Raw genomic sequence first — 18,013 nt, 5'->3', positions numbered from 1 at the left:
TGCCCACCCCCACTCCGCCATAATATTCTAATTCTTCTTGTTGTTCATGGCACATGTGACTTCAAGGATCAATGACTAATGAACCAAAGTTCTAGAAATTTAGGTCTCTGCTGTGATGAAATGGAAGATCTTCAGGATCAATAAAATACCAGATTCCTTAAAAATTGCTTTTCATGTTCTCACAGCAGCTCCTGATTATTTCTCCCTGGACCCCTTAAGATCAAAGTATTTTCTTTCTCATCCCATCATGATCCTATTAGGAGAGTCAGCTCTGACTCTCATCCTCTCTTGCCCCACAGCATGAGATGACAGAGGAATTAAGGCTCAGGAGAAGTCTATGACCCACCATTTCTTTGGTAAGTTTTAATTCTCTTCCTGGTCTCAGAGAGGACCAGCTATGCCTTTACTCACATCCACTAAAATGGTGCTCAAGGAATGATCTACCTCCTCACAATTACTTCAGGTAGGGAAATATCTCCAAGTCCTTAGGAGAACTTGTTAGGTTAAGTTGGGCCCACAGTTCCTAGTAAATAAATCAAAGGACATTGGTCTTAAACTAAATAATGACACTGGCAAGAAGCAGAAAAAGGGGGGAAGACTCCCCTTACCTGGAGACAACAGGAGCGCTGTTTGCAAATGGGTACCAGACAGGGGAAGAAAGAAAAAGAAAGAGCATTAAGGTCCCATCTTAAAAGTGTCCCCAGGCTTTGTGGTTGCAGTAGCACGAGGAAAGCAGTGAGCTTAGTAGATGAGAACTTTGCAGGCACATGCAAAAGGCAGCAATTGGAGCATGCACAGCAGCAGCAACTGCAGCAAGGGGCGTGAACTACTGGAGAGACTGCTGAGCACCAGGGGCCTGCAGCTGCAAACTTTCCCCACACCTTCCCTGCAGCTCTGAGGGCCAGGGATAGAGGCATGAGGATGGGGGAACCAAGCGGGTGGAGAAGAGACAGAGTTGGTCATTTGTGGTCTTCTATGGGATCAGGTTATCACATCCATTCTGTAAAGGAGTGAGAAGCCAGTTATCTTGAAAACTGTATAGGTTGCAACCTGACCCAGCTCTGAGTACCCCTAAAAGAATGACCTTGTGAAAAGGTAAATCCTGCAAAATGTTTTCCTTGAATAGTGTGTTATTTTAGAGAGATAGCCTGGAGGTTGGAGGCCATGGACTCCTCCCATTCTGTATCACCTGTACCTACAAAGTCACTGCAAAGTCATTGTAATTAGTAGATGCTCATTAGAGATTTACTGTTGGTCACCTATTTTGGCAAATGTATTTTTCATAGATCCTGTGGAGCTGCATCTCTGGATGGTGTTTTGTTTCAGAAAGGACAGGCTAAGTCAGAGTCCAGATATTCTGGACCAGGGAGACTGTCATACTGAAAGCTATTGGTAGATGGAGATGACAAATACAAGGTCCCTGCATGGCCTGGGAACCATGGTTTGGTTAAAGATGTACCCAGCACAGGTCATCCCTAGCCCCTGAGTTTTCACTTATGCTAAACTCTCTTAGATTTCAAGATCCAAAAATTAAAACATTCTTGTAACATACCACATTTTCACCTTGATGGTGTCTTAGTGCGGCACCTCACTCCATGGTTCTTGTCAAATAAAAGCCTGGGAACATCCTGTTACATACTCCTGGTGCAGCTGGCGACTGAGGGAGATTGCTGAGGAAGGAGTGGGGCAGGGGGTGGGGGAAAGTGTCTGTAGATTGTTTTTTCTAAAAATCTCTAAGAATGCCACTCAGGTCTGTAATCCCATATTTACAGCCACTGAAAACACATATGGATCCAGAATCTTTATGGTACATAAGCAGGGAGAACAGCAGTTGACTTTTTCTGGTTTCTCCCATATGGAATTCCAAGGGGTAATGGATCAGTGGATCTCCTTACTACACTGAGATGATAGATAGATAGATAATAGATAGATGATAGATAGATAGATAGATAGATAGCAAGAGAGCTTGTTCATTCTGCTCCTTCTATGAATCTGGACAGAAGAACCCCTCCTGCTCCCCAGGTTCCAGTGGAAACTAGAGATCCAAACACATTAGTGTATCCAGGGAGGCCAAGGGGCAGCTCTTCCAGAAAGATCCCTGCTGCCCTGGTTTTTACTCAGACATCCCTCCCAACACCAGGATCATCTTTAGCACTGTGAGAGGGCTTTAAGTCAGCTGACCTGCACCATTTGCTGGTCATGTCTACACGAATCTGAGACTTTCCACTTAGCAGTTACGGATGGGTCAGTGAGATCCAGGTAGACCAACTCTTAGTGACATGATATCTCCAGGGTGTTTTTCCTACTGTTGCTGATGAGAGAAGCTGGAGCTGAACTTTCCCCTGCATTGATCCCCAGGGTCGGGTGAGAGTCATTTATCCCTGCTCAGACATCCCAGGGACAAGCAGGAAGCAGCATAGCTCTGAGTATTTGGAAGCATTTGGGCAGCTCGTTAGGGTGAGCCCATGGATGTGGTAAGAGGGGGAGCAAACAGGCCTCATTCCTGGCGGAGAGAGCTTTCCTTTCCCACCTGAGGCTTCCAAGGTCCAGACCCAGGCCTCACATCCTTGTCCATGCTGCTCAGAGTTGCTCTCAGCTGTCCACTGCTAGAACCCAGGGCTCCCTCTATTGCAAGGCAACTGTGTTTCCTATTCATCCTCCCTTATTCCCTCCCCCAACTTGTCCAGAGCATTTAATCTCACCTCTGAAGTCTGTTTTGTTTGCCAAGAATAGAATCTCCTATTTCAAATATAGTCCTTTACCTTTTTTTGTAATGCAATTGTCATTTTGACCATGCACACACTATACTATGTTGTACTGAATGCCTAAGACTCTCCCATGTAGCAGTGATAATGAAAAGCAATTTCCGCTGTGTAGTTTCTCACTCTGAGAACAGCAGGACATTCTGGAAATCAGGATGGGGTTTCATTTGACTCTGAATCTAGACAATCAACTTTTATGACCTTTCAACTTGTGCTCTAATGCCAAAATATGAGGAGATCTGAAGAAACTGAAAATGAACCCTATAGACAATAGAAACTGACAGAAGACTGACACCTTTCCTATTGGCACCTTCCATCTTGGCATCTTGGTCACTGGGAAGATCTGGAGTCATAGCACACCAATAGCTCGATAAAATCCTTATTTTCTCACCTACTCCCTTCCCCAGGACTGGGCTCCACCAGGACTCTGCTGGCATCTCCTTGGACAGAAAATCCAATGCAGTAAAATGGGGTCCTCAAATGAGGAGTAGCCACAGGCATTCATGTTTGGCCAAGTCTCTTGAAGACCGCAGGTTTATCTTAGGTCACTCTCTGTCCAGCTGTTGAATGGGGTTTATTGGCGAGGCAGAAAAGAAGAGTCTCTTTACTGATAGAATAAAGTCATGGATGGACTTCCAACCCATTCTTCTTGCCTGGAGAAGACTGCCTTCTTTTTAGCTACCCTGTGCGATCCTTTGTCCTGCTTTCATTTGCACATAAGTAGCTGGGACTGTGGAAATTGACGACACTAGTTTACAATGGCCTTAGGTGTCTGCTACGTCCATCCAATCATGAAGATGTGCATTAAATGCACAAGGGAGATGAGAATGAAGTAGGGCAGGTGTTGAGACAATTTCTGAAAATATTCTGGGTGGCAGGAACACAATCTGGGAAGCAAGGGAACTGGAGATTTTCTCTTTTCTTCCAGCACTCTTTGGCAATCAGACTCATGGCAACATCTTCTTAGGTGGCCAACAAGAGGATGAATAATGGAAGGCAGAGAGGGCTTCTGCCTCTCCAACAGCAGGTGTAAAACCAGTGTGGGCACAGAACTGGTCAGGTCTGGAGAGAGAGTCCCCAGAAGACAAGGGGAACTGAACAATCATTCGTGTCTGAGAAGAAGACCTGGGCATGAGCCTTTGGGAGCATAGTCGCCGAATCTCTTAGATTTGTCCTTGAGTGAGAGGCTTCATCCTGCTCTTTGCCACGTGACTATGAAGTAGCTGCAGAATCATCACCTTTTTTGACAAACAAGTAGGTCTCACCGTTCTATCCTTCATGAGGTTCCAGCAGCACATCTCTCCTGAAGGGGAGTGTGAATAACCTCCTCTTGATATTTCCCAAGAGGACTCTTACCCACATATATTCCTCCAACACTTTCAAAGTCGTAGCTTCTAATCATTTTCTTCAAGGGAAGAAATCTTTCCTTACTACTACCTTGGTTGCAATGTAATCGGTCCCTTAGGCAGGTATCCCAAGATGCAGGGCCTGAGGAAAGGAGGAGAGGAGGCCACGTCTCTGGTGTGGGATGAGGGTTATCTCAAGACCTGGGTGATACGCTCATTTGCAGATGTCAAGCCAAGGCAGACTTCTGTGAACCGTCCAACACCTGTTTCTCAGAGATCAACAACAAGCAAGCCCTTCTACTGGAGTCCCTTCCATTGGAAAACCTGTAAGACCATACTCTGGGCCTGCCCAATGTCAATCCTTTTCCAGGACCCTCCGGCTAAGGAGATTTCCATACCTGGAGTTAACTACTTTCCTTTTGCAGACTCAATTTTCTGCTTTCGGGACTGCATTATCCTAAAGTAGTCTGAATAAAGTACCCTACCTTGGGCTGGAACAGAGGTAGAGTGGGATGGGGTGGGATGTCAAGGGAAGGATGAACAGCTCAGGATTCCAGATTGCACGACTAGCTCAGAAGGCAGCTTTCTCTCAGAGAGCTCTCAGAAGTGTGGCCTCTGACAATTGGTATACCTTTCCATGTTTTGCTCTACCCAACTGTGAAATAGCCAGATAAAACACTTACCTCCATGAAGGACAAAGGGGCCCATGGGCCACTCTGCAAGTGAATAACCTGCCAAGCACTCAACGGAGGTTGGGAGATGCAGCAGAAGACTCAAAGCATCATGGCAAGACGGGCTCCAGCCCCCATCCCAGACCCTCCCCCATTCAATCCAGGCTAGAGAGTGAGGGGTGGAAGGGGAACAAGGCAGGGAAGGGGCAGAGGCATGCATCGCATTACATTCCTTTCTTTATCTTCTCCTCCCCACCCACCAAGGAGTTTGCACATTTACAGGTGACTCTGTGTGTATGGTGGGGGGCTGTGAGGATGGGGAGTGCAGGGGACATTGGTAATCAGGTAATTGGAGCACAAGGCAGAAGTAACTCATTAGGGTCATGAGGGGTTGAGGCTGCAGTGTGTCCAAAAGGTGAAAAAGGAGGACGTGGAAATAAGCTATGGCTAAGAAGGCAGAGATGATACCGAAACAGGGTAAGAGCGAGAATACAGAAGGGAAAAGAATAAAACAAGTCCATTGGTCAAAAGGAGGAAGGAGGAAAAGGAAAGAAAAGGGGGGAGAAAAAAACATAGTTTCTTTTTGTTGTTGTTGCTTTTCAACTTGTTTAAATTTTTTCTTTCTTTTTGTTGTTTTATTTCGTTTTGTTTTGTTTTTAAGAATCTCACACCTGATAGTCCACGTTCCATCCATTTCGGTTCACCAAGGACAATGAAGAAATTCTCTTGCCTTTCGTATTCCTCCTCATCTACTATTTTAACCCTTACGGTTTTCCTGTAGGGACAACAAGAGAGAGAGTGTCGACTGGGTCGGTAGATTGGTTGGTCACCCGGAGCCCAGCCTTTAAAATCATTCCCCATCACTCCTGGCACATGCAGCTCAGTGCTGCCATGGTGGCTTTTGACAGGACTTGGTGGACTGAATTGCTCTTGTGTCAAAAATGGTCTTAGCTTTTCTTATCTCCTTGGTCATAGTTGTCCTTACAGGTGAGAGGGAAAGGGAGCCAGGAGGCAAGGAAAAGTTGGCAAAGGAAGGGATCCAGAAGGACAGGAGGGAAATGGGAAGGAAAAAGGGGGCTGAAGGTGGGGAGGAGTCATTTTCGATCCTGCTGACGGTTAGTAGGAAGTGAGCTGGGCAGCACATTCCACTGGGTGTCACATGGTAATTGGCATTTCTTTGGGCAGTAGGTGAACTGCTGGCCCATCGGGGGTGACCCAGGGCTCTTCTACAACAGGAAATATGTCAACAGTATCTATCTAGGGTTTTTTTTCCCTTCCTTGTGTCTATTCCCACTTGTTATGTGGGCCTCAGAAAGAAAATCTTAAAAGGAAAGTATTTATGAGGTAGGGAAACCAGAGAGAGAGAGAGAGAAGGGAAGGAAAGAAGGCAGAATTCTATTATCTTTCTCATTCTTTATCTCACAGGGCTTTGGTGGTGGGAAGTAAAATAAATATGTATTAACCACGATAGGATGTAGTATTCCTTTAATATTTACAGCTGATGCACTCCTGAAAAATGTGGTAAAAATGATGTAAATCATCAATTCTAAATCATCTTTGGACTTCTATCATATAGCGGTGATGTGTACCAAGGCCGGCTTAAATGCTGACTACCAAGGGTCTGGTGGACATGATAATGGAGGTTTCTGTTCATTTCTGGGTATCTCAACAAAGCACAGTGTCTTTTAATAAAACCAAATCATACGGGGAAGCAAAGTTTTCTTGAAAATCACTTCCTTCCAGAGACTGGCCTGAGGCTGGCTCAGGTCCGTTGTCTTTGGCAAAGTTGCCATGTGGGCCTGGGTCTCCCTGTGTGGCTTCTCCTGTTCCTTCAGGGAACCACAGTGGTGTCAACGGGTCCTAAGAGTGAGCCCTAATTGTTATTTTCTGCTTTTTTTTTTTGGTTTTGTTTGTTTTATTTTTGTGGGGTTTTTTCTTTTCTCTCTCTCTCTCTCTCTCTCTCTCTCTCTTTTTCTTCTTTTTTGGCCTGGGACCTAAATGCTCTCTAAAGGGCAAAAAAGTGCTAACAAACATAGCCTAAAAAGTCTCATCAGAGCCTCTGATGTTCCTGTTCCATTCTGAAGACAGGCTCAGTTTTGTGCATTTGTGGTGTGTATGTGTGTGTGTGTGTGTGTGTGTGTGTGTGTGTGTGTGTGTGTGTGACCTTCTGGGCACTTTTTGGACACCTTTCCACACCTTGCTCATTGGACAAAAGACAAAGCTCACTGATTGTCGAGAAGCATTTTCTGGGACTCTCTCTTGCCCTAGATATGGTACTCTAGGGCTGTCTAAGGGATATGAGCCTGGCCTGTCTTTCCACTGCAGGGACTCTGCTGTGGGATGGGAAGGGGGTGCTTGCTCTGTGACCATGGGCATGGTCTGCAGGAGCACAATCGACAGCTCCCCCTTCCACAGTATGATCCATCCAGAAGAGGATTTTCTGACTGCCTATTGGAGGCTGGGGTGTATGGGGCCATTCAAATCAAAGGCAAAAGCTGCGACTGAGAAGTCCTGTGACTTCTTGGGGAAGCCTCACCTCAGGTTAGAATTCTCTCTCCCACTCTTCTAACTGCCTTCACACCTAGATGCCCTGCAGAGGGAAGACAGAAGACAGCAGGTAGGCCTTTGACCTAGACCTAGAACTCAAACCTGTACTTTCAGCTCAGTCAAGGTCAGGGAGAGAAAAACACACTTGCTAGCAGGGATTCCTAAAGCCTGTCTTGGGGAATGGGATGAACCACAAACAGAACCCCAATACAAATACATTGATTGTCAACATCCAGAGACTATCAGCTTAGCCCTGAGAAGAGCTGTGCCACAGATCTCTGTGCTGAGAGCTGGGCCAGTTTCCCAGGGCTGCCCTTCTGCCTGGGATTGCACTATCTTTTTCTTCCTTGTATCCTAAACCACTCAGGAGGAGCAGAGAGCCTCATATATGATACTCTCAGGGCTGTGGCTGGTGGTTTTTTCTCTCTCGCTTTTGCTCCCTTGCGTTTTTTTCCCCATATCCATCTCCCCATCCTACAAAAAACTGCCATGGGGTCTTGAGCATCCCCCTTCCAATACCATGTGACAGGCTGGCAGGTGCTAGGACAGAGCTGGGTGCAGAGAGGATAGAGGGAGAGGGAGGGGGGAAAGAGAGAAACAGAAAAGAAACAAGGGACAGTGAACCAGAGAGGCAGAAGAAAGGGGAAGAGAAGGAGACAAACGGATTGGAGAAAGGAGGAAACAGAAGAGGAGAGGAGAGTGTTAACGTTAGTGTGCAGGACAGGGTGCTACACCTTTCTGAAAACTCATATCCACCATGGGGGGGCCCATCATCTCAATGAAGTAATTCTTGTTTTTCTCATGCGCCTCATGATCAATTACCTTGATGTGAATTATTTTGCTGTGGATGGAAAAATAAGTATCATAAACAAGGAGCAGAGTGGGAGGCCAGCCAGCCAGGATAAGAAACGGAAAGAGAAAGAAACAGTGAAAAGATCTAGAAAAGTCAAAGTTTGCCCCAACACCGTAGGGACACGGAGGAGAGTGGCCACCCCAGGTCCCCTTCCAGCCCCACTGGGCTCCTCCTGGGCTTCGTGTGGCTTTATGACATGATCAGACTGGAGCTCAGGCTTTGAAGTCAATGGATCTAGGTTCTAATCCTGGATATGCTAGGTGATCTTGGACGAATTATTTCCCTGAGACACAAAGGGGTTGAATAATGTATAAATTACACCATCTCAGGGCAGTCGCGAGAGCTACGAAATAATATACGTAAAAAGGCTCAGGCATTCAGGTTCTCCTAAAGCATTTGCTTCCTTACTCTCTCTTGCTTCTGGGGCAAGGGGGAATTTAAAACATTTTTTTTTTCTTTTGAAATTAGCTGATACCGACTTGAAAGTTGTATTTTATAGAAAGGGCAGCGTGGGGGGGGGGGGGGGGCGCTGCAGTTGGAGCCTGTCCCTTTCTCTGTGGTGGTGGCTATCACAGGGAAGCCAGGAGGGCCATTTGGCTCAAGTCACACCTTCTGGTAATTCACAGCAGGCATCGAACACTACCGACCTGATCTCCAAATGAGCTTCTGCACTCAGAGGAACACACTGGCTGGATCACAGGAACTCTAGGGCTCTCTGAACTATGATTAGTTCATAAATCCTACAATGATCTTGTGACTAGCACAATTATGTTTTTTCTTTGTGTTAAAAGGAGTTGTTCTGTTAATTTAAACATTGAAAATTATAAACCAAGCCAGGAACCCTGTTTTGCATTTCTTTACTTTAGAAAAATGTATTACTAGGAGCTTTAAAAACAGAGGTGGACCTGAGCTTCTCCCAGCCTTTGCTAGATGAGGGGGACATTTCCGGATCAGACCCCGGACAAGATGTTTAAAGGTCTCTCCCAGAGGGTGTGAGACATTGCCGGACGGGGGTGGGCATGGAGCTGAGGCTCCCCTCAGCGGTGGGAAAGAAGGGGCCACGCAGAAGCCCTGCTCAGCTGCCCACGGGCACGCACCCTTTCGCACACGGATGCCCCGAGCGAGGCCTGCCCTTTGTTGAGAAGACCAAGGCCTTCCGCTCCAGCCTTTATTCTTTCGTATAAAGTAGGAATATTGCTACATTCTGACTTGGAACAAACTCTCAGCTCTCCCGTGTTTCCCAAGTCACCGTTAGAGCTTTGCATGTCGACAGAGCTTCTGTCGGCCACACTGTCGATCCTGTAGAACAAGATGTGGGTCCGTCGCTCCTGAAGTGAATGTAAGAGCAGTTACTAACCCACCCAGCTCCCGCCACCCCAGGGCTTCAAAAACAGACTCCAAACCCTCCTCACTTGCTACACCCACCCCCAGTCACAGGAAAACCTGGCTGGTCACCAGAGATCGTGTGAGTGTCCCGCCTCTGAAAGGCCACAATACTTTGGCCTTCCCTCCTCCAGGGCCATGGCATTGGGTTGGGAGACTGCGACCTGGGATCAAACCCAGCCCCCTCCTGGGCCTCAGGCAGCATGCTAAAGCTCGCCAAATCTCATTTGTAAAGTGGAATACTAATACCTCTTCATAGCGTTCTTAATTGAGAAAATGCATGCAAAGCACTTGGCAAGGTGTACGTTTCCTCGTAAATATTTAATAAATAGCAACTATCATTACTAAGGGTAATATGACCCCAGTCTGGTGGTTTGAGAGTAACATGTAAAGAAATCTTTTCATCTCCAGTCACGGAGTCAGAGAATAAAAGGAAATCAAGCAATAGAACTGGTGACCCAAGAGGTGGTACAGGCTGGAAATAGATGTCAGGTCAAGAAAGAATTGGATAAACCAGGATGGGAGATCCCAAATGGGTTCTTAGAGGGGCTTGGCATGTTAAAGGTGGTAGCATGGAGACAGACTCCCCAAATCTGGTTTTGTGCCCCTGTCAGCGACAAGCTCTGGGTTGGACACACCCCACGTCAGACACAGCACGGCTTGTGCTTGTTTGATTTTTAGTGAACAGATAAACAGAAGGAGAGAAGCCACTGACAACTTGGTTGAAGACAGGGAAATGAGGCCAGTCATTAAGCACTGGCAAGAGAAACTTAGGTGAGCTAGGTGGAACCCCCAGCTGGAGGGCACCATGTGTGGGGGAGGCGTGGTGTGAGCCTCCCTCCCTGAGGTGGCTCGTGCGGAAGGCACCACATCTGTTTGGGCTTAGGGTGTTACCTTGCCCGGAGAAACCCGAGAAAGTTTGCAGTTCTGCTCAAGCCACACGTGAGGCCACAAGAACATTTAAATTTATTAAGAGTCACCAGCCAGGTCTCGCGTTCTCTTTCCAAACATGTTCTCCCCCATTTCAGTCGATGATACCATCATCTATCCAAACCCAGAATCACCCAAATCCTTCCTCTCCCTCATCCCTCCCCATCACCAGCCCGACACCCATCTCTGACCCTAAAACATTTAATGCGCCCATTCTGCTATCAAGACCTAGATCAAAGCACTATTACCTCTCCCTTGGACTTCACAACAGCCTCCTAAGAGGTTTTCCTGCTCCTGACTCTGCCCTCTTCCTTAAATCCCTTCCCTAAATGACAACCAGGGTTATCTATTGAAAATAAAATCCAGGTCCTATCACGCCTCATTAATTGGAATAAATACAAAGTCTTTACCACTGCCTATAGGATCTTGTATAACCCAACTTAATTTATCACGTGGTCCATGCTTATCCTCGTCCTTTTGGTTGTCTCATAAACATTCCTTCCTCGGTGTGGCCTTCCATGGCCACGTTATCTCTTTGGGTCTCCCTCCCCACCATGCCCATCTCTCCAACCTGGGTCACCTTCTGTCATGTTCCATCATGTTATTTCCTCAGCTCATTCCCTTCAGTGCACCGATCACAGCCCAAAGTCAGCTGGGTAGGTTATTAACTTACTTGTTTACAGCCTATCTGTCCACATTACAGTGTAAGCTCCCTGAGGACAGGAGCATGTCTTTCTTACTTGCCACTATAGTCCTAGTGCCTGGTGTAGAGGAGGCCCTCAATCATATCTTCCCAAGTGACTTGCTAGTGGCGAATTTCTAACGCATTAGAAATTCACAAAATTTCTAATTTCATGAAATGAATCTGAAATTCATGAAATTAATCATGAAGCTGAAGCTTCATGAAATAACTCTACTCTGCCTTTTCACAGTAAAAATGTAACTTATTAGGAACAAAAAATATACTGAAGGCTACTTTGATGGAATGACTAAGCATTCTCAGTGGCACAAAGAGGCCAGAAGCCCAAATGTCATTGAACTACACCCTCAGCGTACTTAACCTACTCTATTTGTCCAGTCTTCAGGAGCTCTCTCCAACAGCAAGCCGGGATCTAACTCATGGGTTTAGGCTAGGGCTTTTGAGCCCCGTATCTCTCCTATTCCCAATTCCTCCTTCTGCCCAGTGGCAGTTACTAAATGGTCATGGGGTCAGACCATCCCAAGCAGCTGCTCCTAAGAGCCAGTAATGCTTTCAGAGGCTCTAGGCCTGCACCTGCCTCTCCTCTGAGCCTTCTGTGGAAGGAGGTTCCAAAGCATGCCGCGTTCCCAGCTAAGACCTAACTGTGCTGCCTGGAAAAGATGCCCCCAGGAGCTCGCCCACCGGCAACCTGGAAGGGATTAGGAAACACGTTTGTGGGCTTCCTGGCTGGCCTCTCAGAACATTCCTTTCTACGAGGACACCCAATTCCAAATCAGGACTTGTGAATTTCACTTTACACAAGGAAGGAATCTAATGTAATATACGCATTTACGCTGCCTTCAGCACCATGAGAACCTTCTTATTTCATCCTTACTTCAGCCACGTAAACTAGGTATTATTCCTTCCACTTTAAATAGGAGGAAACGGAAACTAACACACCATTGTAAAGCAATTATACTCCAATAAAGATGTTAAAAAAATAAATAAATAAAGATGAGAAAACAGATGCTCAGAGAGGTTAAGTAACTTTCCCAGAGTCACACAGCTAGTAAACAGCAGAGTTGGGATTTTGGCATATGTCCCCTATTATTCCTATAGCTTATTTTGTACAAGCGGGTGGGTAAACTCTGGCTGCCATTCCCAAGCTGTGGCCACAGTAAGAACCCTAGAATTCTCCCATTTAAACTCAGGCAGCATAGGCAGGTAATAAAGGGATCTGCCTCTGCTTTGCGATGTGAGTAGCTGGCTTCTTAACCCTTTGGCCCTTCCTTGCTGGAAATAATCTCTAAAGAATCTCTGACTTGGTGACCTCTTCCCTCCTGATTTCCACTAAATTACTCTTCACTCCATCAACAAAGGTTCCTTTTCATCATTTCTAAATTTATCCCGAGTGTTCCAGGCCACCTAATGCTCACAAAGCTTCCTTGACCTGGGGCTGCAGGACGGAGCTGGCAGCAGAACTGTCAGCCTTTCTGTGGGAGCTTCCAGAAGGCTCACATCCGTGTTGGGTTCTTCTTTTAGTCCTTTTTATCTCCCTAGTTGGTGCCAGCAGCCCCCATCTCTTGCTTTGTCAAGTTTCTGGCTTTGAACCAGGGCTGAAAAAGCCCTCCCACCTCCAATCGCAGCCTGACAACCCAACACTGACCCTCCCCCGACCCCGACCAAGGTCTGGGGAAAAAGCTCCACATCTCACGAGAAGGCTTAGGATGCTTTCACTGATCTTTCTCTTGAACATAGGTGTGGCATAGGGTCCCCGAAAACAGCGCTTCTCAAACATTGGTGTGCATATGTTTTCCCTGGGAATCTTGTTAAAATGTAAATTCTGATTAGGTAGGTCTGGTGTGGGGCCTGAAAGTCTGCATTTCTAACAAGTAACCTGGGTATTCCTATGCTGCTGGTCCAGGGCCCAGCACTTTTGGGGGGATTCTCTCTGACTCTACTAAAAACTTAGGGAAAAGGAGGCAGCTACTCAAAAACGACTGCCAGTCAGGGAGAGGGGGGCTGGAATCAAAGTGCAGCATTTCAGCCAAAGACTGGAGTTAGGTCCATTCTGACACTACATTTTGAGAGGGAAATTGGAGCGCACCCAGAACAGGGAGACTAAGATGATGAAGAGTCTAGAAACCATGTTTCAAATGAATTGACTAATATTTATATCTTTTTTTTTTTTTTTTTTTTTTGTGGTACGCGGGCCTCTCACTGTTGTGGCCTCTCCCGTTGCGGAGCACAGGCTCCGGATGCCCGGGCTCAGCGGCCATGGCTCACGGGCCCAGCCGCTCCGCGGCATGTGGGATCTTCCCGGACCCGGGCACGAACCCGTGTCCCCTGCATCGGCAGGCAGACCCTCAACCACTGCGCCACCAGGGAAGCCCTATCTGACTGCTATTTAATAGTGCTTCCTTTATGCCAGGCACTGTTCTATTCTGGCACTTTAGTTATATTAAATAATTCAATCTTCACAACAAACCCATAAGGTAGGTACATGTCAGGCAAGGTGCATACATCACCTCATTTAGTTAGTCTTCACCATAACCCATGTAGGTAGGTACTGTTTTTATCCCCATTTTATAGATGAGGAACCAGAGGCCCAGAAAAGTTGAGACTAGCCCAAGGTCACAGGTAAATGAGCGGCAGAGCTGGAATTTGAACTCAGACAGTGTGGCTCTAAAGACTGAGCTTCTAACTGGGATGTGATATGTGAATCCGGAGGAGAGATGTCTCCTGAGGGAGATGGCACCCACTCCAAATGGTTCTGGGGCTGTCACAAGTGGTTCGTCCAAAGGACTGAGTCCATTGAAGGGGAGGCAGAATTCAACTCTACCACCTACCATTACATCAAAGAGATGAACTGATTTAAAAGGGAGTTATCTCCCCTTTCCTGGTGGCTAGGGTGATGACCATGCATGAAAGAGGCTGTGGAAAGGATTCTGCGTGCTACAGGAGATCAAGGAGATGACCTGTAAAGAAAGGTCGACACCCAGTGGTATGCTGGTAAACGTACTCATTGGAAAAAAAAAGGAGCCCTGATTTGGGGTGATGCCTTCCATGGTGTAAATACTGCCACTATAGTCAATTTTAAGGTACTAATAGTTTGAACAACCAGCTTGCAAAAATCTTCAACACTTAACAATCAGGTCTCATGAACTGGTAGGAGCCAGTTCCAGCTGACCACTGACAGTGTCAGCTTCTGCCAACACGTTCGAGAGAGGTGTTGAGAAAAGGTAGTTCTGATCGATTTACAAATTATTTTAGCACATGCTAGTGTTTGCTTAAAATGGGTAGCTATCTGAATGAGCTTGTTCAAACAGGCCTTTGGGGGAAAAAAAAAAGGCTCAAAGATTTGGCTTTTAAAAGGAATGTGGGTGGGTGACGAGGCTGTGGTAGATTGAATTTCTAAAATGTCCCCTCTTAGGTGGAGCCACTGCCAGTGGCTGTGGACTGCGCCCTCGGCTCCACTTGCATGATGGTCCTTGTTGTGGTTTGGTTTTATTCTGAGGAAAATATCCTGCGGTAAATTTTAGTCGACTGCAGCTAATTTGTTTTAGAGGAATTTTGTTGAAAAGAAAAGGATCATTCTGAACTTTGCAATGACCCCTTATACATTTTCTGAAAACGAAAATGATCAGCCATGTGAAAAGGTTTTTCAAGGAGGATGTCTGCATTTTATGAAAAGCCAGAAGTTACAGGAAAGCAGTTGCTGAATCTTTCAAAAATACTTGATCATGCACAAACTGTAAGAATTTTTTCTCTTAAACTGGAAATAAATCTATATCTGGGGCTTCCCTGGTGGCGCAGTGGTTGAGAGTCCGCCTGCCGATGCAGGGGACGCGGGTTCGTGCCCCGGTCCGGGAAGATCCCACATGCCGCGGAGCGGCTGGGCCCTTGAGCCATGGCCGCTGAGCCTGCGCGTCCGGAGCCTGTGCTCCTCAACAGGCCACAGCAGTGAGAGGCCCGCGTACCACAAAAAAAAAAAAAAAATCTATATCTGTTAGAAACAATGTAGCCAAAAGATGTGAATCTGAAGAATTTTGTTGCCAATACTTTATAGCAAGTATAGGAACCAAAGTGATTTGAGTTTGTAAAAGTGCAAAATAGTATGAACAAAATTTGCACTCTACCAGATTTGAACATCTAGTGAGATTCACATTCATACTAAGTTTTTAGCATTGTGTTCTTCTGCATTCATTTTTTACTTTTATTATAGGTTCAAAACCAATAAAAAAAAGTCCCATCTTACACAACATTGTAAATCAACTATACTTCAATGAAAAAATAAATAAAATAAAATGTCCCATCAAAGATGTTCTGCCCTAATCCCTGGAGCCTGTGAATATGATACCACCTCCATAATGTTATGTGATATGTTAAGTTATACGATACAGTTGACCTTAAAATAGGGAGATTATCCAGGTGGGCCTGACCTAATCACAGGGGTCCTTAAAAGCAGAGAGCTTTTTTTCTGGCTGAAGAAGAGGAAGCCAGAGGGATTCATGCATGAATCCCTTTGAAGCATGAGAAGGACTCAATGTGCTGTTTCTGGTTTCAAGATGGAGGGCATCACATGAGGAGGAATGCAGGCAGCCTCAAGGAGCAGAGTGGTCCCTGGATGACAGACAGCAAGGATGGGGGCCCTTAGACCCAAAGCCAAAAGAAATTGGATTCTGCCGACACCCTGAATGAGCTTGGAAGCAGACACTTCCCCAGAGTTTCCAGATAAGAGCCCAGCCACCCAAACTTTGATTTCAGCCTCGCGAGACCCTGAGCAGAGAACTCAGCCATGGCCATGCCTGGACTTCTGAGCTATAGAACTGTGAGATAGGTATTGTGTTACAGCTCTAGGTTTATGACACATTGTTTCACAGCAATAGGCAACGAATATGAAAGGCTTTTAAAATTTTATAAAGTCAGGAACTGAGCCAGAGAATCTCTTAGAACTGTCTTGCAGTGTCTATTTTGTAATCAGACTATGTCGTCCTGGTGGCGGGGCCACTGTTAGGCTCTAAGGCGCCTTTGTGAAAAACTGAGAAAAGATACAGCCCTGGAGATACACAGCTTGGTGAGCAGAGAGCGCCTTCCTCCGGCTTGCAGAGCAGCATGTCAGGGCACTGGGCTTGGTGTGGAGAATGCTGGCTAGATTTTCAGCCTCTACTTAAGGGTCTTTATGCAGTGCACAACCTGCACCACTGTACATGGCAGTCCTGCTTGGCAGACTTTTGCCTGATTCATTAAGCCACACACGTGCCTGAACCAACAAGAATATGGGAGGCAGAGACATGGATTTCATTGAAGAACTTTCTGCAACCTGGGGGAGTGGCCAGGGAGGTACAGAGTGGGAGGGAAGGATATCTGGGTCTGTAAGGAGGAGCGTGCACAAATGACTTTGCTGCTTTGGCATCTATTCTGGACCCTTCTGATGAGCCCGCTGCTGCTTGCAACTTCTCCATACCTACGACTAGCTGTGCCGATCGGGGAAAACCCACAAGGATGTGGCTTCCCCTAGGCAAAATGCAGGAACATTCTGTCTCCACTGACAATTAAGACCCGACCGCTGGGCAAGTCGAGGGGTGCGCACCCACATATCTGAGGACTTGACGTGCATTCTGTCCATTTGGGAATGTCTGGGCTCATCTCTGGGCACCGTAACTCATGACCGATTCCTTTGCTCTCCTAATCCCCACTTTTCCCACACCTGAAGAGCGAGCCTCTTACCCGTGGCTAAAGGGAAAAGGACATCTGAAATGACTGTATGATTATGAACCTAAGGCTTCAGGGTATGGTCAGAGGCAAAATGGTGCCAAAAATCCCAAAGGGGCCACTCATTCTGTTTCCCAAAGTTCAGGGCAAAATGAGGAAACATTTTAATTTCTTAGGTCTTCTGAATAGGCAGCCTTTCTTTTGAAGGCTGTCATGCCTCACAGAGCAGCTCTACAGGGTAGAAAAGATTTGAAATCACACATTTTTATCTCTCTACCTTTTCATAGAGGATAAAGACTGGACCCTTCATTCCAGGAATTAGATGCTCTCTGTAACGTCCATCCATACATCCACCCACCCACCCACTCATTATTGATCAAAAGCCTGTTCCCACTCTCATGGAGCTTATAGTCTAGTGGTATGAACATTTCCAGAAAGTACCCTTTTGCCCCTGACCTTTGCTTTTATGGCATTTCCGTGGCATAGGAGGCAATATTAAGAAATGTAGTGCCTCAGTGGAGGGCATCAGCTTACATTCCTCAGGCAGCTCAAGTCCGTCTTGCTTTGAGTATACCGCAAACCTCAAGGAGGCTCCTAAGCTTGACTATTTCTCACGGCCACCACGCAAAGATAAAAGTCTCTTGTGTGCACTTGCTCACACACATGGGAAAGAGTGTGTCCCTCCATCATCTAACTACAATGTCTCTGCTAGGAGAAGAGTGCTCTTCAAATCACAATAAAGATTTCTCCCCCTCTTTGCTGCCCTGTGGTGGGGAGTGCTTCATATTCCTGATTGTGTGTGTGTGCATATGAGTGGGGCTATGACGGGGTGGGGTGAGGGTAAGGAACGTTCCACTGTACACTAGAGGGAGAATCTGGCCTTCTTGAAAGTAATCTCTGTAGGGGCCTTGCTTAGTTATCCTCAAAGGGGAATTAAATTTCCAATCCCCGTGGCAGTGGACATGTGTGGGTCTCAGTTCCATATGTGACTCAGTTACCTACAGGCCTATTTGGGTTCCAAGTGTGCCCTGCCTCACCCCAAGAGAGTGGGGTGGAGAGAGAGGACGATTCACAGCTCCAATCCTCTTCCTCTTCTAAGTCAACAGGGGGAGTAAAAAAAAAAAAAA

The 18,013-nt window shown here is 46.4% G+C and overlaps 1 protein-coding gene across 1 annotated transcript in view; it reads right to left on the bottom strand.

The window, feature by feature from the left end:
- The window catches only part of SLC8A3 (solute carrier family 8 member A3), a 148,249-nt gene that overhangs the window by 8,771 nt on the left and 121,465 nt on the right, over window positions 1-18,013 (bottom strand). The window contains exons 3-4 of the mRNA XM_079913968.1: window positions 8,061-8,167; window positions 609-626 (exon numbers count right to left, since the gene is read on the bottom strand). Of these exons, the coding sequence (XP_079770094.1) occupies window positions 609-626; window positions 8,061-8,167 (125 nt within the window). The remainder of the gene's footprint in view (window positions 1-608; window positions 627-8,060; window positions 8,168-18,013) is intronic.

This window comes from Stenella coeruleoalba (genome assembly GCF_951394435.1).
Source record: "Stenella coeruleoalba genome assembly, chromosome: 2".
In the NCBI taxonomy this organism is placed as follows: domain Eukaryota; kingdom Metazoa; phylum Chordata; class Mammalia; order Artiodactyla; family Delphinidae; genus Stenella; species Stenella coeruleoalba.
This window is presented reverse-complemented; position numbering and strand designations above follow the sequence as displayed.